Source organism: Centruroides sculpturatus, unplaced genomic scaffold (assembly GCF_000671375.1).
Source record: "Centruroides sculpturatus isolate CEXI.00-Female unplaced genomic scaffold, Cexi_2.0 scaffold709, whole genome shotgun sequence".
Taxonomy (NCBI): domain Eukaryota; kingdom Metazoa; phylum Arthropoda; class Arachnida; order Scorpiones; family Buthidae; genus Centruroides; species Centruroides sculpturatus.
In genome coordinates, this window is record NW_019384949.1 from 181,782 (window position 1) to 206,066 (window position 24,285).

Sequence of the window (24,285 nt, forward strand, 5' to 3'; positions counted from 1 at the left end):
ATTTTCGTGAACTATTATTACTTAAGTATGTAAAAATTTATTACATTTCATGTTGTACGAGGGTTTTACCCAATTCTCGAACCGTGTCAGAGTGAATCCGTACTATAAAAGTACCGTGTTATACGGGGGATGGTACCAATTCTCGAACCGTGTTAGAGCGAATCCGTGCTATAGAAGTGCCGTGTTATACGGGGGTTACCTGTATATTTTATTATTATTATTATTATTATTAATTGTGTGAAGAAATAATCATTGTTTTTTATTTTGGTTGCTATATTTCAATATAACTGGATTAAGTATATCAAACATTGCGAAGCCTGATATGCAAATAGAAACATAACCAAACAATTGCCTTAAATAATCAAGCTATACTCTGCTAATTTAATGATTAATACTAAGTAATTTGCTACTAGAGGTAGACATTAGGTACCATCTCTTGACTAAATTAATAATTATAATTTTAATAATTTAATAAATAATTTTAGAATCATCTCGAAGAAAAGAACTGATCTGGGATGGGGCTTGAACCTGTAACCTCTGCTTGCCAGTTGCACCACCCAAGCCTTTGCTTACTTAGTATTAATCATTATATTAGTGGAGTTATAGCCCGATTATTTAAGGAAATCATTTAGTTATGTTTCTAGGACTGGATTAATTTAAAATTTTATTTTTTAAATGCAAAATTTAATTTTGCATTTAAAAACATTTTACTGAGATGGGGTCTGTGTTCTTCACTTGACTGACAAAGGGGTCTGTGGAACAAAAAAGGTTAAGAACTACTGGTTTGAAGAAATCATAGTTTAAGTAAAGAAGAAATGTTTCAGGCCTTTATTAAGACCAATTTTGGCTCATAGTATCATTTGAAATGAAGGCAGGATAATGACAATGTTCCTGCATTCCAGTAAATGCTTCAAGAACAATGCATATCCTGCATTCATTTCAAGTAATATCACAAATTGAAAGTGGTCCAAAACGTTTCTCTCCTTTATTTGGTTTCAACATAGTAACCATAGATGGTTATATCTAAAATTAAATGTGTCTGGAAGCAAAGGATTAAATGGAGGTCTGAGTAGCATAACTAGAAAAGTAAGTGGGAGTTGTGGTTCGAGTCCTTCTCCGAGCCAATTCTTTTCTTCTGGAATATTCTAAATTATTTAGTAAAATATTAATTTAATTATAGTTATTATATTTAATAGAAGATGGTACCTAATGCCTTTCTCTACTATCAAACTGCTTAGAATTTAGTTATTAATAGTAGCAGTAAAGTAGCCTGATTCATTACAGCACTTCATTTGGCTTTTTATTAAAAACATTGGGCTTTGTGATATATGTTTTCATTATTATTAAATGCATTCATTTTTCTTCTAAAATTTTAAATGAATGAAAATTATGTAATTTTATTGCTCATATTACAATTTGACATAAAAATCTGACACTTGGTGTTTTAACTTGATCTTGCATCACAACAGTGTTATATGAATCTTTACTATAAAAAGTTTTCCCCTATCGACAAAGTGAACATTTAATAAGTGATACATACTAAATATGACAATAACACAGCTATCAGAAAATATTTATTAAACAGAAAAGAATGAAAATTTTTAGTGTCTGATAACACAAAACTTCTAATATGATGCAGTAAGAAAATTTCTTCAAATTACTTTATAAAAGTATTTTCATAATTTTGAAAGTACAATATAATTCATGTAGAGCATATATTCATTGCCATTTTCATTAGTTTATCATCATCAAATATACTGATTCATAAAAACAAGACACTTAAATTATTACTAAAATTTACAATTTATGAGAGTTTTATCACTAGTATTTAAGAGAATGATTATATCAAAAGAAGGTGCAAAGTTATAGAATATACATCTTAAATATTCTTATAAAAATATTCTCAAAATATCTATTTTAAGTATTTCTTTAATGAGAAAAGCCTTTGAATATGAGCTAAAAGCTCAAAAATCATTGAAAGTATAACCTCAAATTATAAATACTAGCCTACAAGAGTCCTTAAAACTGACGACAGTTTGTGTCCAGGACACGAAGATACGAGCGTCCACAGAAAATTTTCCAGAAGGGAGCTAGAAGACATATAATTCCATAAATGAGAGAAAAAAAGACAGACAAAACATCCCACGGCCGAGAATGTAAGGTTGCACATCTCTATCACTTTTACAATTATAATTTATGAAATTTTCTACCGGATCCAGGAGGCACACACCTCGTCTCTCCCCACGAATGCCTACAACAAAGTAAGTAAAATCATTTACTTTGTTTGGAGATGCAACGATCATAATCGAGCAAAGATAATTCGGTCGATAGCAATACAGAACCGTTAACGAGCGACGTACACACGGGAACGGGAAGCCGATATCAGAAAACTATATTTTCTTAAATTCAGATTTACCCATTTTCAGTTATTCAAAAACACATTAATGCCAAAACGAAAACCTTCGTATCGAAACAGACGCGTTTATTCTCCGCACGGGCACAGCTAGCAAAAAGGAATAAACGAAATACGCCGCTAAACGCGACGTCGAAGCACCAAACACGTTCCAAAACGGTGCCACCATGGAGGGCATCTTGGCAGAAAGATATTCAACGGCTCCGGAACCGTCGAGTCTGTCAAACGCAGCAGTTATTTGTAGGCTTTGGTGTTTTATTTGGAAAAAGGATTGCAAGGAAGGAAATATGTTGTGTATTTTGATAATGTTTTGTGCATTAAAATGGCTTTGAATGTATCAAACTTATTCATTTGTTCTCGGCCGAGTAAAGTTATGAGCAAAGTCTCCTGGAATTCACAGTAATTAAATATTTACATTATATGACAATTAGGTCTTTATTATCCACCAGCCACGCTTCTATAATAGCTACTGTTCTTTTTCAACGCTACAAAACAGTCAAATCATTAGAAACGTATAGAAAAATTAGAATTATAACAATTTTAGACGGTATTAACGGGCAAAAAACGTTAGAAAATGGAAGAATAAAGAAGAAATATTTGCAGTTTAATTGAAAAAATCCTCACCGGCTGGCTGATCAATTACCAGATGTTTGCCACTTCCCTTTCTGCCCCCTTTCGGCATAATGTCGCGACTTAAGTTTTCCGTTCACTTCCTCTCGTTTCGTGCCCATTTTATTGGAAATGCGTTAAAAAATATAAATAAAAAAATAAAAACCACGTCAAACTTTAAACCTCCCGAATCGGCCGCCATTACTACGGCTCTGCCCATGCGCACCAGAGCCGGAATGACATCATACCCTCTCGTCAATAATTCCTAACGTGGTAAACCGTAATAAATTTCTTACCAGACGATAACTTTTCTGTTTATATTTAAGCGAATTTATTTTTAGTATTAATAATTATTAACGGCGATTATTTTTACGCGGGTGGGAACGAGTAACGAGGATGGTCGGGTCGGCGCCGCAATGCACGACGGGACGAGGTGGCAGTCAGAAGAAATCAAGATGGTCGACGACGTTTGACGATTCGGTCGTGTCGGTGGAGAAGGGGACGGGTTCGATTACCATTACGAAATTAGGAGGTTAGGGCTGTAAGAAGAACCTGTTATGAATTAAAAATTCGCTTAAAGGTTAAAGAGATAAGCGTAATCGGCGATAAATCGTCAGCCGATTGGTTATTTCATACCCCCCCTTTGAGAAACTGATCGTTTGTAAGTTCCTAAAAGAGTTGATCGGCGAGGGAAGAATCGAATGTGTTTGCTGTTGGTGTAAAGCTCAAGCGGAGTGAAGATGTGGAATATGATGTGCGACGTGATGCCGACCATATCCGAGGACAGCATTAGTCAAAGGAGCGGACAATTCTCGGGAGACGAGGCCAATTTCGAGCAGTTGATGGTCAATATGCTGGACGAGAGAGATAAGTTGATGGAGACTCTCAGGGAGACTCAGGAAACTTTATCCGAGACTCAGACTAAGCTCAGCGACGTCGAGAAGGAGAGAGATTCGCTCCAGAGACAATTGCAGGCCAATCTCCCACAGGTAAATACATTCTTTAACTCCTATACCTTCCTTACCTGTAATTTACATGCCTTTTTTTCGTTTAAATGCGCTTTTGTAGCTCCTACCTGGCGTTACGTTGTGTGATTAATCATTACATATTGGCTAGTGTGTTAAACTTTTATCCTTTGCAATTTCAGTACGTCTAGTTCGGCCGTCCGTCCTCTGCGGAAACTGGAACCGGAACGGCCGACCACGAGAAGAAACCGCACGTCGAATTCCCACCACGTTCGGTTGGAAAAAAAAACGGCATTTTGGGTCCCGTATGCTGCGTTTTGCAGGTTAATGTTCGACTTTTAGAACGATTGGCGTTCTACCTTTTACCAGTTTTAATGTAGAGGACGCCGATGGTTCTAAAAGTCTGACGTCGGTTCGTATTGTTGCCGGACCAAACGTGAGTTCTTTGAGGTCAAAAACCATGTCTTTTTTTCCAGTTAAATATTGTGGGAATTTAATGTGTGGTTTCTTCTTGTGACTTGATATTGCTTATTTGACCGTGTGCGTATTCGTAATTCCAAACTGGAAAACCAACAGAAAAGAAAAATTTAATACGTAAACGAACGTTTTTGATTGCATTTAATGGTCGTCTTTGGGTTATAGAATGGAGCGTCGAACGTAGAATACATTTGTGTATTATATTCTATGTTCGGTCTTCTTTTCTTCGACCCGAAGATGACCGTTTAATATGGTTGAAAATGTTTGTTTATATATTAAATTTTCCTCTTTTGCTGGATTTCTGGATTTTTGTAGTTTTATATGTAGTATTCACATCCGGTTTCTGCTATATATATCAATATGTATTAGTGCAAAATATTTGTTAAAAAATTAAAATTTTTGTGGTGTAATCGAGCTATTGCTTTAAATTTATAATCATGGTGGCATTTAGCGGGGCATTTGCAATACGTGTAATTTATAACAAGCTTAATTGCCTTAATTATAATTAAATTTGTTTCGTCGATTTTACTTAATTAAATACGGATAAGTTTTCGATTGTTTTTCAATGTTACATGACTGTAATATGAAATAATGTAATATAGATGTGTAATATATTCAAAATTCTGATGACACAATAGACCGAACTCTAAAGAATTGCTTGCGCATTATCTCTAAGATGCTTTAGCTCTCTCTGTTTTATCATTTAACTACTGATTGTTTGAATTCTTTTCCGGATTTTGTGTTATTTTTGACCAAATGGGGGTTAAAATGACCACCTTCTGTAAAAAATGGACTGTTTAAAGATGATAAATTTAATTTTTACTAAATTAGTGAAATCAACAAAAGTGATTAATCAAAATTAGTGAAATTTATTTTACTATATTAAAATATTTGCTATAGTCATCATTGAGGAAATATTATGTAATCATATACTGCAGTAAAATCTTTAAAATAAACAATTTTCTCTCAAATAACAGTCATTTTTTTATGTTATTTTTCCCAATATTTACGTAAACGGTAACAAAATCTATTCATTTAAATAAATATTTTCCTAACCGAGGTATGTTAACTTTCTAGCGCGTTTTTTGCGTGAAATTATACAAATTTTGTTAAATAATTTTTCTTTGCATCGGTAATTACATCGGATGACCATAAGTAAAATATTTACATCAATTTTTAATTATACATATATTTAAAATGTAATAACCCAGGCCCTAGCTCTGTAAATGCGATCCGACTCGTATCGTTTCGTAATTTTAGCTCTTTATGAAAGAATTGTCAATAGTTTAAAGATAAATGTGAAATTCCTTCCTTCCCGATTGGCGAGATAAGAATAGAAAAATAAAAATTTCATTGACTTGTCTAAGATAATATACAATCTTTTGTGTAATTTTATAATTTGTAGTTTATTTATTTAAATATAGATATATATTTTTGATGTAGATATAAGATATTTTAAAAGTAAAGCTTAGTACAATTACAATGTATGCGCGCACGTAAAAATAACAGTTCAAAATCGCAAGATGGATAACTAACTTAAATGCAATTTTATAATAAAATATTTGAGATTTGAATTCAGATTTGACAAATTTTCGTCGTACTGCGCGAGTCGTTGTTAAGTGGAGTAAAAATTTGATCTTTGTTAGATTAACGAACTTTGGTTTTTTGGGAAAGGATCCAAAACTTCAGTTTTATTCTATTTTTTTCATTTCCTTTTAATGTTTTGAAAGAAAAACAGCGAGCGGATGTCGAAATAAAAGTTTTTTGCTTAATATAATTTATTTGTTTATACTTAATTCTTGTTTTTGTGTAGACAGATTCAAAAATGATACCAAAAACTTATCAAAGGTTTTTAAACATTTTATTTACTAATGTAATAATGTAAATAAATAAAATAGTTTTAGTATCAGATAAATATCAAGAAAAGCTTCAATTTATTTATCATTTATTTAATTTTTGTATAGAATTGTTATAGTAACTCTTACTGTAAGATCCTAACTTTTCCAAGATGTTGATAATTTGGTTACATAACTTCCAATTGACACAGTGTTGCAAATGTATCTAACAAAAGAATTAAATTTCCCAGAATTCAAACAATGTTATTACTCAGCTTTGTTAAGTGATAAAGTAAATGTCTGGTTGGCTAGTCAATAGATTTTCCTGTTTCTTTTTACTATAAAATGGTAACATATACCTCTGCAAATGTAGTTTATACATAAAAGGCCCTTTTCTCAACTAGTGATTATAGCCAGTTGAGGAGGATCAATCAAGCCATAAACAAAACCATGTTATTGTGACATGCGTTGATCCTCCACAACTGGTTATAATCACTAGTTGAGAAAAGGGCCTTTGCTGTACGAACAACTTCATTTTTTGTTTCTGTTAAAAGGTATGTTTAAAACGTTCGTATGATTTTATGTAGCATGATGTATAGACATGGGCATCCACGGAGGGGAACTTACCCCTCCCCGCAATCGAGTAAAAAATTCGACAAGTACTAATCATACAAGTGATTGAGATAAGTAATCTTATGCCTTCAACTGCTCTCTTTTGGGACTATTCTGGTAACTGTTTTAACATAGTTATGCCAGGTTTTTCTGACACTGTTTAGTCATTAAGCCATTCATGATATTACTAGATCATGTTGAGTATCAAGATATTGGTATAATAATTATTAAGAAATAATAAACTATAAATTTAATCATGCATTAAAAAATATTTTTGTTTATTAAATATACTAAAAAATTAAATTTTGAGCTAGGATTAATGCTATAAAAAATATATTGTATAAATTGATTTGTTAGTGAAACATTTAAGTTCTACAACATATATACAAGCCATGACCATATATTGGATCTATATTATAAAAGAAAATGGTAATAAATAAGCAGATTTTTAGCAAAGGCCAAATTTAATTGCACCTGTTCGTATCCAGTTGCATTGGTAATGTGATGATTGCGGACAGCTACGACAAGTGTTTGTGAAAACTTTGACGAAGTTGCTGTATAATATAACAAGCAAAATTGTTATAACCACAATTGATTGTTGAACAATTAATTTATGGTTTTGAATTTGAACAAGCAAGTTTTAAAAGATGTTTACTATGGAATTTTAAGAAATGACACCTTAATTAAGCCTTCTCTATGATATCTTTTACTCCTGTCTTATGTAAGGACATGGGCATGACACATTGGAAAAATGGAGAATAACAGAGGGACAAGGAGAATAATAGAATGCCAAGAGAATGGAAGAGGATCAGGAAGATGGCAGGATAACTGATAGAATTAAGAATGATTATTTAAAATAACTAAAAATTGAAATTAATATAGAATATTAGTCTGATTTTTATGTGCCAAGGTTGTAACAGTAAAAGAGTGTGAAAATGGACGTGTATTTATTTTTTCAGTCAAATGAGATGCAAAATGCAAGTTTGAAGTTGTATATTGTAGATGATAATTACAATGACTTTTTGTAAAATTTTTATTTACACAAAAATAATCTTATCACTTTAACATTTTCTGACCACTATAATCTAGCAAATAAAATTAAATCTTTGATTTTTGTTTATTCAGAAGTGTGGCCAACTGAATTTACAGCACGTATTATAATCTCGAGTGTATTTCTTTGCCATCTCTAAGAAAATATAACTCGACGATCGGCTTGTTAAATTGGTAAAATTCAATGTGTTGTTGCAAATTGATTGATAAACTTTATATTTTTATACAGGATAAATATCGTTAATTTTAATTTTAAGTGGAAAATTTGTCAAAAACCTTGCAGTTTTTAAAATTTTCTATTATTTCACCTGCTCTTAGCAATATTTTAGTCATTTTTCTCATAAAAACCAAACAAAATGTGCTGAGATTTATCTAAAATATGATTTTTCACAAAAGCTTCAAAGGTGTTAAAACTCTGTTTGGGTTTATAATGGTCGGCATTGTTAATTAACGTGAAATATTGCAGATTGTGATTCTGCAGACGTTTGTAGAGTAGGAGGAAGATTTAAATATTTATTTCTCAAATATTTTAATTTTCCTGCACAAGAATTAAGATAAGAGCAAAGTTCATTGAACTTTTTTTATTTTTGGACATTTGAACTTTCTTCTGTCATTTTTTAATCGAATTTTTCCTTATTTAAGTTTTTAAGTTTACTTTATAATAATACATACAAAAACAGTTTTATTCTTAGGATGATAACATATATTTTTTAAGTTTTCTTTCTTTTTATAGAGTGTTTTGTCAATTATTTTCCTTAAATTTAGGCTTATTTATGTTTACTTCTACAATGTTATAAAATATCCGAGCCATGTTTAATATTGGCGCAAACTGAGAATGCTTGGTGGTGATAGCGAAGATATTTTTAATGTTTAAAATATATTACGACTTTACTATATCTAAAAACAATTAAAGAATGGGTCAGTGACCTTAACTGTGATCTTAATTTTATTGTAAGAAGGATTGAATTGTAGGAGTAATGAATAATTTATTATTTTTATTAGAATTATTAAAAATGACGATAAATAAACGGGCAAAATCCTACTATTTATTTGCCATTGAAAAACGATTGTTTCAGAAAATTTTAAGTAATTCGTCATAATTGTGGGCCATGGATGCTAAGTCACCTTGGTTGGCACCTGGAGTGACCAAATGATTATATCTAAATTAGTCAATTATTTAGTCTGGAAGCATAACCGGTAGTGTGCCTACACATTATGCACGAGTTACGGGTTCGAGTCCCGTTCCGGGTTGATCTTTTCTTCCAGAATATTTTAAAATTTATTTATAATTATTATATTTAATAGATGGCAGCTTGGTGACTTACCTCCCACCAAACTGCATAGTAATTGTCTAGCCTTAATAACTCGAACTAGGAATGCGACCATTCGTTTGATATTTGAATTCGTCTTAAGTAATTTAAAATGTTTTCGGATTTTTAAAACAGTGTAATTGTGTATTTGTATCTTCATTTAATAAAACTGCCCCTTGCATATATTTAAGATTTCATTTCTACACGATGAATAGAAACTTTAGGGTCAGATGTATATTGTAGAATGAACTGATTTCATCAGCTTATTCCAATGTAAGTTTATAGAATTTTTTTTTTATAAAACACTTAGATATAATGTTTATAGATCACAAAATGTATGGTATTTATTAAAATCTAAAATACACTTTTTTAAGCCAAATTTTCTCCAAGATTATGGTGTGTAATTGAATAGATGGTGCATACTTAAAATTTTTATTTATTGTTTTCGTATGTCCTACTGTATTAATCTTGCATCACGTTTTGGTAGACAGTTTTTTTTTGGTTTCAGATCAAATTGAGATATTTCAGGTTCTATAAGCAAAATAATATCCTATTTAAGACTCAGTGGTTTGTATTTTTTATGCTTTTTAACATGTAAACCATTTTTAAATTTGAAAATAATTAAAATGTTTGGATTTACAAAATTCTCTTCACTAAGCAATTAAACATTCACAGAGAATTCAAAAGGTGTAGTAAACATTGTGCTTTACAGGGTGATGTCATAGAGACGTCATAGTCTTTGGTAGTGCTAAAGTAATATTAATGATGTGGAGAGATGTAAATATTATGATAATGGAGTTTATTATAAAGATAAAAGATAGTTAAAAATTTATGAAGAAAACCCAGAAGAGGCTTTCAGTAAACATATGTTTTAAATGAGTTTTAAAATTGTTTAGAAAGCATCATTGACAATTAAGTGTGTGGCTGCATTCCAATTTCAGTTTTAAAAGAAGCATTTAGGTAAGTTGTGATATGCATTTGAAAATTCAGAATTTGGTCTGTAGTGATGAATGAGAAGTATCTGAAAGCACTTGGTTGAAAAAATTGATCATACTCTATGATATGCATGAAGCTAATGCAAGTCCTAAAATGTGTACTGTAAACTGTGTGGCAGTGCAATTACAATGTTTACAAGAGAGATGAGATCAGTGTTGTTGAATCTTTAACAAGCTTTACTCCTACTCAACTACATTTTCTTAGCAGATTAGATCAGTGACCAAGATTTTCTGTTCTCTGATACTATAACCTTGAGTGATCACAGACGTACATGCAATCGGACATTTCAGAATGGACATTACGCAGTGCATGACCAAATTTCAAAATCAAAATATTGGTGACACTCAATATAATGGACTAATAGGAAAAAGCACTTGTCTGGTAAATCTGAATATATCACAATAAGCTACAAAATGAACTTTACTTAAGATGCGATAAGGGATGTAAACGGCCTATATTTTAGAAAATATGGGAGAAACAAATACCATACTAATGGGAGAAGGAGTGTAAATGAAAAATGTTGATATAATACGTTGCAAATATTGAGTGCGTTAAAAGTTAAAAATAAGCTAACTAAAAACTACAGTTTGATGTTCTCAAATACATTATTTCCTCTCTGACAGATGCCTATTTTATCAATTAGATTTAATCCATTATTTCCAAAATTCATTACATTGAGATTCATATTTAACAGTCAACACAGTCAACAGTCAATTTATGTAATTTTTGATTCAGAATAATTAGAATCAGACAAGACGTCCTTGTTAGAGAAATGTAAATAAACTCTATGTCGAGTTTACTATGATGTTATAAAAATCTAATTACTTAAACGTATAGTTTATTTTGCTGACTCCAACTGTAGGAATTTCAGAAAGTCTGACTTTGGTTCCATTTCCAATGTCTAAATAATAATTTAAAGTATACTTTGATTACATTAACTCGGAATGATGTTTTATCACTACCAAATGAATCATTGGACATTTCTATTGAAACCACTGGAAGTACTGTGGAACCTCGCATAACAAGCAAAAATAAATTGTAAAAAATGACTCGCATAACGAGTGATGAGGAGAGGGGAAGTCCCGGATTGTGTGCTAGCTCATCAGTCTGTGTTTAGCACTCGTTCTGCTAGCATCTTAGTGTCGCTCGTGATCACACATTTTTCCAACCTCGATTTCACACATATTACATATAAACATCGGAAATCATAGCCTGTTAATAAACACGCCCAAACGATATGGCAAATTCTTGAGCTATGTAAAGGCTATAATTGAATATTAGAAATTAATTAATTTGACTAGAAGTAGGCAGTTAAGCTGTCATCTCGTATTAAATTTAATAACCAATTACAAATTAAATTTTAGAAATGTCGAAATTAAAAATTAATTATTTATAATTATTAAATTTAATACCAAATGAAAGCATAACCTCTAGTCAAATTAATTAATTTCTAATATTTAATTATAGTCTTTACATAGCCAAAAATTTGGCATATCATTTGGCATGTTTTTCAGACATATCTGTGATTTTTGTTTTCTGCAAATTGAATTTACATTCCAGATTGGTTCGTTCCATGCTAGAAGAAAAAATGAAGGTGATTCAAGCTCCTTAACATTGTATATTATATAATTTTCTTTGAATAAACGTTATACATAAAATATTTGAGTATTTTTTTTCAATGTTTTTCATTATCATCACTATTATCATTAACCATACATTGACACAAAATATTTTTCATCTGACATGCCTTACATATGAATGTGTTGTGTATTACACATTTTAACAATTAAATGTATGGTATATTTCACAAATATTGGCCGAGTTACCGTGATGTGCAGTAGCATGGACAAACTATATTAGTATAGTGTTTTTCTCATAACTATTTTTTTGCCAGACAGTCAATAAAAATTGCTGGGAATGAAATTGCCCTTGTATAAATAACATTATATGAAGGGGGTACTACTAGCAGTTTTTTATTTATAATTATCATTATTTTACACAGAATGCTTTATTTTTAAGAATTTAAAATGTTTACATAAATAGTATGTGCTAAATGGAAGAAAAATACTTGTTTTGAAGAATATTAATGCATTACCACACAGACTCAGAAGAGTATTGAATAAGAATTTAAATTTTATGATTATGTAAAACAAACTTCTCTTCGTTAAATTACGACATAAAAATTTTATGGCTGCCGTCGACACGCAAAGATTCATTTTAAAAATTTTAAATTTGTTTTTTAGTGTTTTCGGTTTCTTTATCAAATACTTTTAGTTAATTCATTTTAGTGAGTCAGACAAGGAACAGGAAAATGAGCAAATTAACTCTTTTAATTGTTCTCTTAATATAAATTGGAAAGATAAAAATGGATGGTATTCTGTATATGTATAATTCTTACATGTGATTACGCATTAATAACAATAATGTACAGTAGATAAATTTTTTCTTGATACGGGGCTTAAACTTTTATCATTTGCAACCCTCCTTTTACTCATTCCTTTGTGTATATATGTATATATATTAAATATGAAAGAAAATCTGCATAATAATCAGATGGATGTAATTGTTTATTTTTACATAAAGAATTAAAAATGATTATATGATACTGTGGGTGCATGGCATCCTTGATGTTTGATTCTATAATCTTTGATGCTAAAATGTTGCTTTGCATAATTATATAGTATAAAATTTTAGTTATGAAATTTTTTTCAGTCTCTACATTCAGTTACATGACTCCACGGGTTGAGACCCACAGTTTAAGAACCACTGCTCTATTATATGATATTTGATGAAATTTTTTACTGTTTAAATGATCGAAATTGCTCAGAATTGTAAAAAAATGTTTAGTGATTCTTCATGAAAGTATTAATAATTAATAAATTTTGTTGCAGAATTTATAGAACCTCATTTACAGGTAATCCCCGTATAATACGGGAGTTATGCTCCAGAAAATTGCCGTGTTATGCGAATCCGTGTTATACGAAACAAAGAACTAGCCCGAAAAGGGAGGTTAGGTTCCAAAAATTAAAAAAACATGGTGTTAAGTCCTTATTTAAATCGGATTTAGTATTTATTTTTTTCATAGGTAAAATACTTATTTATTATTTAAGTAAATATTTTACCAGAGGATTATTCATTTTATATGATGATCTCAGCACGAGCATCATCAACTGGTAACAGTTTGTGGGTGCGTTCGTTAGTAGCTGTTGCTCTGCAATGGGAGTGCACCGCTGTTTGTAAGCATTTAGGAACAATGGTGAAAGAAAGATGGCGGCGCCCACACTATCGATAGTACCGTGTGGAGGAATCTATAATTTTAAAATGAGCTTTTAGAGGAGAAAGAAGGGTCCCAATTGTAAAATTTAACCATTAAATGGATTATTTGTTGAAAGCTCATTCAAAGTAGCCACGAAAACAATTAGAATGCTCGCGCGGAGTTTTGCGGAGATATAAAAAACGCACCCTGTATTACATTTTATGTTATACGAGGGTTTTACCCAATTCCCGAACTGTGTTAGAGTGAACCCGTGCTATAAAAGCTCCATGTTATACGGGGGATGTTCCCAATTCTCGAACCGTGTTAGAGTGAATTCGTGCTATAGAAGTGCCGTGTTATACGGGAGTTACCTGTACCTAATTATATTTCTAATTGCAGAACAGTTAAGAAACACAACGAGCAACAAAATAAATTATCATGCAATTAAATGCTAAGAAATGCAGTCCACTAGCATCATTCTCTGCTAACATTGGGCATCTGCATCTCTATTTTTGACTAATTCTATAATATTAGGATAGATTTAACGTGAAAAGTGATATCTAATTGAAGTTTATTGCTTTAACAAGACTAGTTTTTACTATTACATTCATATAATATGGCTTTAAACTAATTATGAAATTTATCTAAGTAATTTAATATATAAAATTACAAATTATTTTAGCTAAAAAAAATTCAGAAAAACAATTAAAATTCCAAGTTGTCAATATTGAAATAAAATTTTATATTTTCGGAATTTCCAAGTTTAATTTAGGTAACAAAATCTATTCATTTAAATAAATATTTTCCTAACCGAGGTATGTTAACTTTCTAGCGCGTTTTTTGCGTGAAATTATACAAATTTTGTTAAATAATTTTTCTTTGCATCGGTAATTACATCGGATGACCATAAGTAAAATATTTACATCAATTTTTAATTATACATATATTTAAAATGTAATAACCCAGGCCCTAGCTCTGTAAATGCGATCCGACTCGTATCGTTTCGTAATTTTAGCTCTTTATGAAAGAATTGTCAATAGTTTANTTTAGAAAACAAATGCACAATTAAATAGGTTAATTTATTTCTGATATTGCTTGACATTTCTATGAATATTGAAGAGATTATAGAGCATTTTTAAAATTTTTCTTGACTTTTAATAATTAAAAATTTTAAGTTTTTAAGTAGATATAAAGTGTAAGCAAGCATTTAGAACATGGAAGAAGCTTGTTAAGTGAATGCAAATGATCTGTTAAAACTTCAGTTTTAATTTACTACATGTCAACCAGTTTGTCTCCATTCTTGCTTCCAAAAAGCAAACCATTAATTCAGCAGCCAAGGTCATGTAATAGCAATTCGATAGTACATCCTGGACCACTAATTATATTCTTTTCACATCTCTAAAACACTACAGTCTGCTATAAATTTGCGCTCATTAAATGTGGATTGATGTTTACTTTGTCGTGTCTGATACTTGCATCTTTAGAAGCCATTGCAAGAGTTGTATGTAAATAAAATGAGCTAAAAATTGAACAGACTACAGGGATTACTAACAACTGCTATATAAATAAGCCTAGTGTAATGCCATCAGTGGTCATTTGGCATAAGTCTGATGGTTGGAGAACTTTTAAGTTCATCTCTGGATTAAAAGTAATGGACTATGGAGTGCCGGAAAATTTATGAATCTGTATAAAAATTGTTGGATCAGCCATGTCATAAAGTTGTGTTATATAAACAAAAATTACAAAATGACTATATATTTTTTAATCTTCAGAGCTTGGAGAAAAGTTCTATGCCAAGTATTCCTAGGGCATTCTTGTGGTCTTTTGGCACCAGAAGGAACCTATTTAATGGCTGTCTTAGGGATCCTATTGTTCTCCATATGAAAAATGTGACTGGCTAATCAAACTCTTCTATGGGTGACAATGTTATGAAGTTTGCACGTCTCACTCCTTCGAAGAACCTCTTCATTGGTGATATGGTCTAAATATCGGATCTTTAAGATTTGCCATAAACATCTCTGTTGGAAAACATCGAGCCTTAAATTTTATTGGAGTACTGTATTAAATAAAAGTACTGTGTAAAATTTCAATCAGGAATGTTCTTGTGAAACCTGCAGTTATTATGTTGATAATGCATCACGGCACATTATTGCAGGGGTCTTACTGGCTTACTTTTGTGAAAAATTTTGTTTTAAAAGCATTATCACATGCACTGGAAAAATTACAGTAGTGGACATGCTGAAGTATAAAGAACTTGGTGCAATTTTTCATACAATCTATTAGCCATAAGGCAGCAACAATAATGTACAGTTGTGATAAAACTGGAATGTTCACGCTTCATAGCAGACACAACAAACATAACCGAATGTTTAAAGTGGCTGACGATGCGTGAAGGTAAAAGATCAATGGTATATCTAATGTTGGATGTGTTGAAATTAGGCTACAGATTTATGTATCATGTCTTAAAAAGAAAAGTATTTACGGAACTATAGAAAAAAGTGAGGTTCAGTTAATGAATTTGGGAAAAAAATCAAAATGCATTAGATTATAATGAAATTATTTAATATTTTTTAAACTAATCATCATGAGCTTTGATAAACTTTCTCTAACAATTTCTTTAATTTAGAAAACATTTGCAGTAATCGGCTTCTTTTGGCAATTGCAAAATTTTCTTTTGTTCGTGTTTCTTCAGTTCTGCCGAGTCAAACCATTTTTCTTTTAAGGTTGCGACTGTTTCCTCGAGCATTCATTTTCTCCAATATAATTCCTAATAACTTTTTCCTTGCCCAAAGTTGAAAAAGACTTGAAAATTTTATTGATTTTAGATCTGAGCTCATATATAAAGATTGAATTAAGATTAATATCAATTCTAGAAAATTTTCAATGAAAATGGTGACTTCTGAGATGCATATAAATAAAAAGAATCTTTCTATTTAATATTTTTAAAATGTTTGTTTATTTAAGGTTATTATGGGTTTTCATTTATACAAACAATTCTCATTTTGGGAGAAAAATTACTGTTTGCATACAATTTCTGTTGTGTTTGAATTTCTACAGATTAGACATTTTCTTTACACTGGCAGTATTCCACATAAGAATGGGAGAATTTTTTTCTTTGTTGGTAACAGCATAGTGTTAAATTTAAAATTCAGAAGTTGCTACCAGACCAGTTATGCAACGGTCGAGTAATGCTTTCACATTTAGAGCATTGTTTTTTACTTTGCATATCAGTTTTGTTTTTGTTCTCTCTTAGCAGTCAGCTTTACTTTCTGATCACATGCGAATGGCATGTGGCATTAGCTTTTGTCACATGTTTACTTAAAATATGAATTCTTAAATTTGAAAGTTAACTCAATACATACTAGTGTCAACTTAATCACTCTTCTGACAATGAAGGAGTAGTGTTTTGTGTTGGACCTGAAGCAAACTAATCAACGTACTCAAAAACATTACTCAGATAACTCCGTTGCTGGAAGAATGCTTAGGTTGATCCTGGTACGATATCAAATGTTTAGTTGCTATAATTCAGTTTATCCATCTAGATCAGTGATTCTCAAGCTTTTTTCAGCCAACATCCACTTGGTTTCATAAAGTTATACTCAATGTCACCTAATCCGTTTTTCCTTGTGTGAGAAAGGCTTGGAAATATTTTTAGGAGAACTTTTCTATGAGCCTCAGACTTTGTGTCCTTACTGTACATTGTTCTTAAGTAGGCTGTGGTTTGGATATTCCTGATTTAGATCATTGAAGCAATCAGGGTGCCCTTGTTTTGGGAGTTTCACTATATGAGAAGCATATGTTTATGGATTTATGGCAAAACTAATTTGATAAAAATCCATTATTATAACTTAAACAACATAAAAACAATCTTAAAACAAGACAATCTGGTTTTCTTTATAACAAAGAATTTTTGGAATTTTGTCATTTGTGTAAAGTTTCAATTGTCTAAAATGTTTCTTCCAGTGAGAAAATAAAGAAAATAATTATTAAATATGCAAATTCTTTCAAAAATCTGGATATTAGTGTTATTTATTAAGAATGTAATTGAGAACCTTTGAATGAGATAATAAACTTTGCAGTTTCTATGTGCGGATTCTTAATTTAGATTTATTTAGAGAGATTTAAGCATCTGAAATGTAGTTTTGCAAAAGATTCTTTAAACAAATGTCTACTTAGCAGTTTACTTCTTTATTTTCTGACAATGCTTTTTAAATGAAATTGAATTAGAAATTTGTAAATAGAAATATAAAATACAAGTTAATGTTTAAGTAACAGTTTTTCAGTGGAATTTAAGAATATTTGGTGTTCAAATCCTGCTTTGAAGGTTACTCTTATAATGGAGTGAGTATTTAATAAGTCTCCAAAAGAACCAAAACAATTCAAACTAAGTAAAATGGCAAAAATTTAAATTGATAATTTGGTTAAGAAGAAAAGGAACATGAATGTTTAAAACAAGAACAATTACACATAATTCAGAGAGGAATATGCAGAAGAATATTAGTCCTAATGACAAAGAAAAGAGCATAAAAAATTTTTAAAAAGGTCAATACTTGATCATAGACTATTAAATATTATTAATTTGCAATTTAGTTTTTAATTTGAGAATATGGATAATTCTTACTGTATGCACCAGTTTTTGTCAAGTTAATTAAGTTTGGATTCTAGACAGTATTCCAGTTGAATGTGTGGAATACACACGGCATTGTTTATTCCAGTTAAAGTTCAGTAGCTTTGGTCAGTCTTTGTAACGTTCCACTTGAAATACCAGGTGCTATTGTTTACTCTGACCAGAGATGTGATAGCTTTACTTGGTCACATAAAGAAGGACAATTGGTGGCAGGAAATACTTCTGGCCATAAGATATGCAGTAAATCTCATTAATCCATACACAAGAAATAGGGTCTGCAAACATGCTATATGGGAATAATAAGCTGAAAATGTTTGTAATTTGAGAATAGTATGTTTGCAAAATATAGTGTTCTCAAAAAGAATGCTACCATTTAAAATTATTGTAATTACGTTAATTATTACTCAACGTATGCATTGTACACCAATCAGTATGGTAAAGATTTGAGTTTCATCCATTCTTTGCATTTGAATATCACCTTGTCTACTGCCTCTAGGAAGTGCTGGAAACAAAAATGGCAACTTCACAACAGAAAAAGCATTTTGTGTTTTGTAGTTTGCAAAGTTTAAATCGGTCGTCATTGTGCAACGTGAGTTTCGCAGACAATTTTAAAACGATCCACTGTGTAAAGCAAACGTTGGTGTTGAACAGTGACAACTGATTCCAACTTTGCAGACTGTGGAACACAAAATGCCTTCTCCATTGTGGAGTTGCCATTTTTGTTTACGGCACTACCTAGATACAGTAGACAAAAAGACGTTTGAATGTAGATGATAGAGTAACTGTCCAAGTTTTACTTATCTATTGTATACAACGCATACTTCTTGGATAATAATTTAACATAATTAGAGTAATTTAAAATGACAGAATTCTTTTTGAAAGACTGTATTTTGTTCCAGTTGCACCATTACAAACTCTAGTGCAAACACAAGCATTTTCAATTGAAATGAATTCAGAAAAACATGAATAATTTACATAACTTATTATTTAATAGATAAAATTTGATACACCGCATTTTATTTGATTCCTTTCCAGCAGCGTTAGCAATTATTACAGTTCATAAAAGGGTTGTAAATTGCTCGAATATCTTCTAAATCTACAGAAGATCAAAAATATAAAAATGTTCAGTTTTAAGAATGTGCAATTAATTTCAGTTAGAAGTAATTTTGTTGATTTCATTATATTAATGGACTTTGCATTTGAATTCTTTTAATTGAATTGTTTTATCTTCTTTTTTTTATTATAGATTTTACAATTTTTTTAGGAAAATCTTTTTATAATAATTAAAATGAAAAGTTAAGTTAGATTTAAGTGGATCCGTTATTAAAAGAAAAATTTGTACTAAAAATGTATTATCTCGTCATTCGAAAAAGTAATTTTGCGTAATGAAATTTGTAATGAAATAAATGTTTTTCTGCTATTTAGAATTAAAAAGTAAAAACCACTTGCGTAAAAATATAATTCTAGTTTTGTTTTTAAAGTGTAAACTCTATGAGACAAACTTTTATGTATGGTTGACCCCCCATATAATGCATTGTACAGGTCAATATTCTTAATACATGTTTCTAACTTTTTAGCTACTTTTCATTAAGCCACACACATAATACATGAAGTTTGTATAATGCAGAACGTGTCCCATGCATTGTACGAGTCATTTCAATTAAGTGGCATTTTATGTACGAAAACAATTAAAATTTAATATTGTTTAAGCCAGCAGTTCTCAACATTTTCTGACTGTAGCCCTTGCCCTTGGCAGCCCATTTTCCTAAGTTTCATTTTCCATTTTTACCGAGTTTTGTTGTGTGTTCTTCAAACATGATCAATTATACAGCGCTGTACAATTACACGTAAAAAAGTTCTTTTTAAATCGAAAAGCATTTCAGGAAGAACATGGATAAATCTAATAAAAATAAAATAATTATATTTTTATTTTAAATAAGCATCGAATGCCATGATGTCGCCAAAGGCTTCAACACAGAATCCGAATGTTTCTATAGTATATAATTAATTTTTTTCATATACCCCTAAACTACCAAGCATGTCCCCAGTTTGGAATCACTGGTTTCCACGATAATGATTAATGATTTTATATATGTTTAAATGAAATATTAATCATCATTTCAAATATTTTCATTCATTTGTAAGTTATATAAAAACAATTTTAAAATCTATTGTTTGTGTATGTATATGCCTACATTAAATCTTTGTTACATTAAGTGAGAAATTCACATTATTAGTGCTTTCACATTTATTATTATTATTAGAAGTTTATTTGACTGTTTTACTTGTTTTAAATTGTTGGATCTATTTCAGTGTTCTGATTTTTGTCTGGTATGAATTTCCTGTAGACAGGAAGGAATGACTTTTATTATTTGAAGTGATGATTTGAATAGAACGCGTTAGACAAAATTTTTGAAATTTAAATATTGTCGACCATTTGGCAATTGATTTTATTTTTTAAGAAATAAATTTATGTTTTATTCATTTAATTTACATTAAAGTTGTTACATCACCATGACTTTTTCCTCATCTTCCTCCTGCAGCTGCTCTTCTTTTTTATCTCTTTCTTTTTCTCCTTTATCTTTCACTATTCACATGTTTTTCTTATTCTTCTTTCTCATCTTCCTCTTCTTCTCCATTTTTATGTATACGAGAGCAATTCTAGCCATCCTCTGATGATTGAAAAAAGTTCAAAGCGTAGAAGTGTCGAATAGTAGTCAAATTAATTAATTGAGATGATAATTCTTAATTTTATAAGTTTTAAAATAATTGCATTCTGTTGGTAATTATAATTTTCTCAAATTCATTTTCACAAAAGTGATTTTTGAAACATCATTATATTTCTAATTACATTTTAATATGCCGAATGATTGGACGAGGCATTTTGGGTTAGAAATTCTAGTTACTGTACTTGTTTCACATTTAAAAGACTAGAAGAAGATTCGCTTATTTTAAATGGCTTATCGGGTCTAAAATATTCTCTGTCCGTCAAAGAACCGGATCAAATCCACTTTGGAAATTTATCCCTTAAGCCCGCGTTAATTATTCGGTTATTACGGCTTTACTCGGGCCAATTTGGAAATGATGGATTTTCACATTAAAAATTTGGCAGCGTCTCATAAAGCTTAGTAAATTAGTACAAAAAATAATTCTGTTTCTTATTTAATTTCAAAATATAGGAATTTAAAGGCAATAATTTTACAATAAAAATTTAGTACCATAGAGTTGAAAAATGGATTTAGTTGCTAAGACATTTAAATTTATATGTGATTTATTTAAGTGATGTGATAAGAAAGAAAAGTTTTGTTGACAGAAAAATTAAATGCATTGATAGATTGACATTAATAAATTTTAGGTGCAACAATAATGTTTACCAAGTACTGTAGAGTTTGTTCTTATTTCAAAACCAATGTAGTAATTTGGTACATTTTGGTATGCATTAAATGGCACACGAATCACATCATACTAAAACATGTTCCAATATTTACTGACACGTTCATCGGTGTGGTTGCAGTGAGCTCTGACAAAGCGAATGTTGTACAGCTGCCATTACAGTTACATTATTAACGCCATTTGTACTGTTTGTCTGTACTAACCCAGCAGAAGCAAATAGTACCAATACAGCATCATTTTCTTCTGCCATCTTGTTGGTGGTTGCCAAACATTTTGGTAAAAGTTTATTAAACCATTTGTCGGTACATTGTCTTGGTCACAACCGAAGCTTACTGGAATGTATCCGTTACAACATAGATCCAAAACTTTCACTTGGATGTATTTGAAAACTGTTGCACTAAATATTAAAATCGGTTATGACGATAACATTATAATAAATTCTAGTTTTTGATGCTATCTTAGTCAAATTTATCCCTTTCCCTCTCTCTCTACTTCCTCATTCACTCATCACAGATAAGATCTTCCAATAGAATTGATTCTCAATGTTCTCTATTGTTTACTACTGTGAAAAGTTCTTCAAAAGTCTGGGGTCCTGCAGTTACATTTTACAAGTTATGGATAATCAAATCTTCCGAATTGGATAGCATTCTTTCATCAATAAATAGAAAAGTGGAGTTTTACAGAGTGTATTTTTATTTAATAAACTTTAGCAAGCTTTCAATTTTATTGCATTTAGATTTACTTTCACCTTCTATAAAAAGTCAGGATTGTGTCTTTATCGTCTAATATGCCTGAATATAAGAAAAAAAATTGTTTAATTTATTCTGGGACAAAACATTTTTGATGAAATTGTTTTGGCATTAAAGCGTATGAATCTGTCTTAATGAGATAAGTATAAAATTAGGAGGGAGAATATTTTGTCAAGGTATTTAGAAAATTTAAGTGTGGTTATATAAAAAATACTTAAATTACATTTATCTAAATGTAGAAAGACATCCATTGGTCATACTTTTAGAGTAAATGGCAAGACTCGATTTAATTGGTTTTGAACAAATTTCCGACAGTAAATATGATGCAAGTTTTGTGTGGTTAACTGTTGGAAGATTTTCATTTTATTTTTAACCCATTTTTCTCAGGATACTATTTACTCTGAGAAAATTTTGTTACCCTGGTAAATAGGTATACAGATTATTTGTATGATTTGCAAAATCATGTACCACAACACAAATTAAACCAAACTCTGATGAGAAACATGCAAGATTTACCAATAAATAAACATTTTAAAATAAGCTACATCAATGACCAGTCAGATGGTGCTTTGTCATCATTTAACGTTTGGCATTTTATTTTATATATTTCTATTTCCAAATTCTGGTGTTTAACTTGACAATGATGGCTGAAAGCTATAGAAAATGTTTATCAATAAATCTTACACATTTTTCACTGGGTTTTGGTGTAATTTGTATTTTGTTTATAATTACAGTAGACCCCCTATAAAACGGGTTCATATAGTTTGGATTCTTATATGACGGTGAAAAAATTGCGACCGTATTTGTATAAACACGCTAAAAGAGACTCCTATATAACGGTAAAACGTCATTGCAGACTTGTGTCGCGACAGGATCGGTCGAATCTAGACCAATAGCGGATATTGCACTAACCGTCGAGTTTAAACAAGCAGCGGACCTACTAAAAACCATTTATTATTTATTGTTCATAAAAATTATATTTATATTAATGATGTCTCCAAAGTTCAGCAAAGTTTTCACAGAAAAATAATTTATCAGGAAGCATGCTAGTGCCATTCGATGCACCGCTCCACAAAGAAAACATGCTTAAGCAATGCGTCGTCGAACGGTGCACGCTCGGTAAGTAATCCTACAATTTTTTGTTTATAGCATAGTTTATATGGATTATTCCCAAAAAATTATACGTGTTTTGGAAATGTTGAGTTGAATTAGTCTAGAATTTATTAATTTTATGGAAGAAAACCTTTCAAATAGCTGTAGTCCGTAAACTGCATACGTACCAGGCTGTGATTGGTTCATGTATTTAAGGACTCATAGAACATCAATTTCATAAAGAACGTATCTACTGTGTTATAGGGGGTCGACTGTTTCTAGTTTTTTGTGGTGGTTGTATTAAAACACTTACCAATAATAAATCATACAATTTTTTGATGTACATATTATTTTATTGTTTATTAAATACAAAAACAAATTTGTATACTAATGAGATGGATGCGCTTGTCTATTTTTACATGAAAAATTAAATCTTGGTCAAATAGTTGATACTGTGGAATGTGGGGGATCTCTGATGCTTTTCAGTTATCAATGTTTTCATTTTTTAATCTTTGATACCGAGAATGTCACTTTGCATAAATATGTAGTGCAAAATTTTACTATTGTTGAAGTTTTGTTAACTGTGTCACAACCCTTTGGGGTTGCGACCCACAGTTAACGAAGCTCCGACTTAGAATATAAATTTTAACATTATGTGTGTCGCTTTTCTAACCTTTCTGAGTTGCTCAATTATTTACTATTATGTAAATTAGATAATTAGTTAATTTTCGAGACAGATACGGAATTTAAAACTTTTGCTGTTTTCAATTTAAGAATTATTTAGCTTTACGTGGTATAAATTAAATTACTGTGTTGTTTTTGTCACAGAACTATACTAAGTTATGTAAATAGTTTGTGGGCAGTAGAGGTCTTTTTCTCATATTTTTTCTGTTTTTGTCTC

General features: G+C 30.6%; 1 protein-coding gene and 1 long non-coding RNA gene across 2 annotated transcripts in view; one reads left to right on the forward strand and one right to left on the reverse strand.

The window, feature by feature from the left end:
• The window catches only part of LOC111632252, a 20,567-nt gene extending 17,336 nt beyond the window's left edge, over window positions 1-3,231 (reverse strand). The window contains exon 1 of the long non-coding RNA XR_002757831.1: window positions 3,038-3,231. This is a non-coding gene — a long non-coding RNA (uncharacterized LOC111632252). The remainder of the gene's footprint in view (window positions 1-3,037) is intronic.
• A 209-nt stretch (window positions 3,232-3,440) lies between these two features.
• The window catches only part of LOC111632251 (liprin-alpha-2-like), a 102,375-nt gene continuing 81,530 nt past the window's right edge, over window positions 3,441-24,285 (forward strand). Inside the window, exon 1 of the mRNA XM_023376640.1 lies at window positions 3,441-4,011. Coding sequence (XP_023232408.1) covers window positions 3,763-4,011 — 249 coding nt within the window. The 5' untranslated portion in view covers window positions 3,441-3,762. The remainder of the gene's footprint in view (window positions 4,012-24,285) is intronic.